The 988-nt window shown below is 55.7% G+C and overlaps 1 protein-coding gene across 4 annotated transcripts in view; it reads right to left on the bottom strand.

Moving 5' to 3' along the window:
* HSD17B12 (hydroxysteroid (17-beta) dehydrogenase 12) overlaps positions 1–379 on the bottom strand; it is a 134,320-nt gene extending 133,941 nt beyond the window's left edge. For 2 of the 4 annotated variants that reach the window (XM_015569495.1, XM_015569494.1), the window contains exon 1: positions 70–379. In XM_015569495.1, the coding sequence (XP_015424981.1) occupies positions 70–229 (160 nt within the window). In that variant the 5' untranslated portion in view covers positions 230–379. The remainder of the gene's footprint in view (positions 1–69) is intronic. The other 2 variants (XM_006772241.2, XM_006772240.2) reach the window with 1 other exon arrangement.
* Between the last annotated feature and the right edge of the window lie 609 nt (positions 380–988).

Genomic DNA, 988 nt, shown 5'->3' with positions numbered 1-988 from the left:
CAGGCCGGGGCCCCGGCGGGGGGAGCCGCTGCAAGAGCGAGGAAGCGGGCGGCGCTGGATCAGACTCACCTGCCCATTCACCGAGCTCTGGTCCAACCCCAGGCCCGTGACCCAACCCCCAGACTTGAAAGGCCGTGAAGAGCGAGTACGAGATGCGCAGGGCCAGGTAGGCCACGGTGCCCGCGCCCACCCAGTACAGGAAGCCGGCCGCAGGGAGAGCGCTCTCCATGGCTATCAACCAGGCCTTACTACCCTCGTGAATGAAAAAAACAAAAAAACTAATGAATGAATCCTGGAAGAGGCGCCCGCCGTGACGCAGCGGACGACCCTAATAGGCGCCGCTCCGACACCGTATCTGCCTAAACCCCGCCCACAACGCCATATCCGTGCCACCATTGGTGATCTATTCTTTCCTTTGCGCGTATGCGCCAGCCATTGGCTAACTTCAGTTTCACTTCCCCGCCCATATTCCCTCCCTTGCGCTCACCGGGGCGGGTTTCCGTTCTAGAGAGGCTGATCCCCAGCCAATCAAAATTCAGCCCCGTCCTACACGTCACCACGCCCCCGGGAACTCGACGGAGGGCGCCGGTCTCACCCCACCAAATAACCCAGGTCTTTCATTGGCTACAGCTGTCCTCGCGATTGCGAAGACTGCACTCCGATTGGCCACTCAGACCCAGCGTGGTTTGAAGAGGGAATGGGATGAGAGAAGTCACTAGTGAAGAGCAGATTGTAGTAAGAAGCAGGCGTGGAGCCTGGGTGTTATTTTCAGCTCTTTAGAAAGTATTTTATCATTGTTAACTGTGCTGTGATGGTTCCCATTGTTGTAAGGATGCCTCAAGAAGTTGAATTAAAGAGTCACACTTATTGCAAATCCGGGACTATGAGGGGGCATTTCGCTCTCCCAGATCTCATAGCGATAAGATGGCCACAACACCAGATTTATGTAGGCAAAGATCACAAAGGTATTGACTACATCCCAGGGTTC

The sequence above is a fragment of the Myotis davidii genome, unplaced genomic scaffold, assembly GCF_000327345.1.
Source record: "Myotis davidii unplaced genomic scaffold, ASM32734v1 scaffold265, whole genome shotgun sequence".
Lineage (NCBI taxonomy): Eukaryota > Metazoa > Chordata > Mammalia > Chiroptera > Vespertilionidae > Myotis > Myotis davidii.
This window is presented reverse-complemented; position numbering and strand designations above follow the sequence as displayed.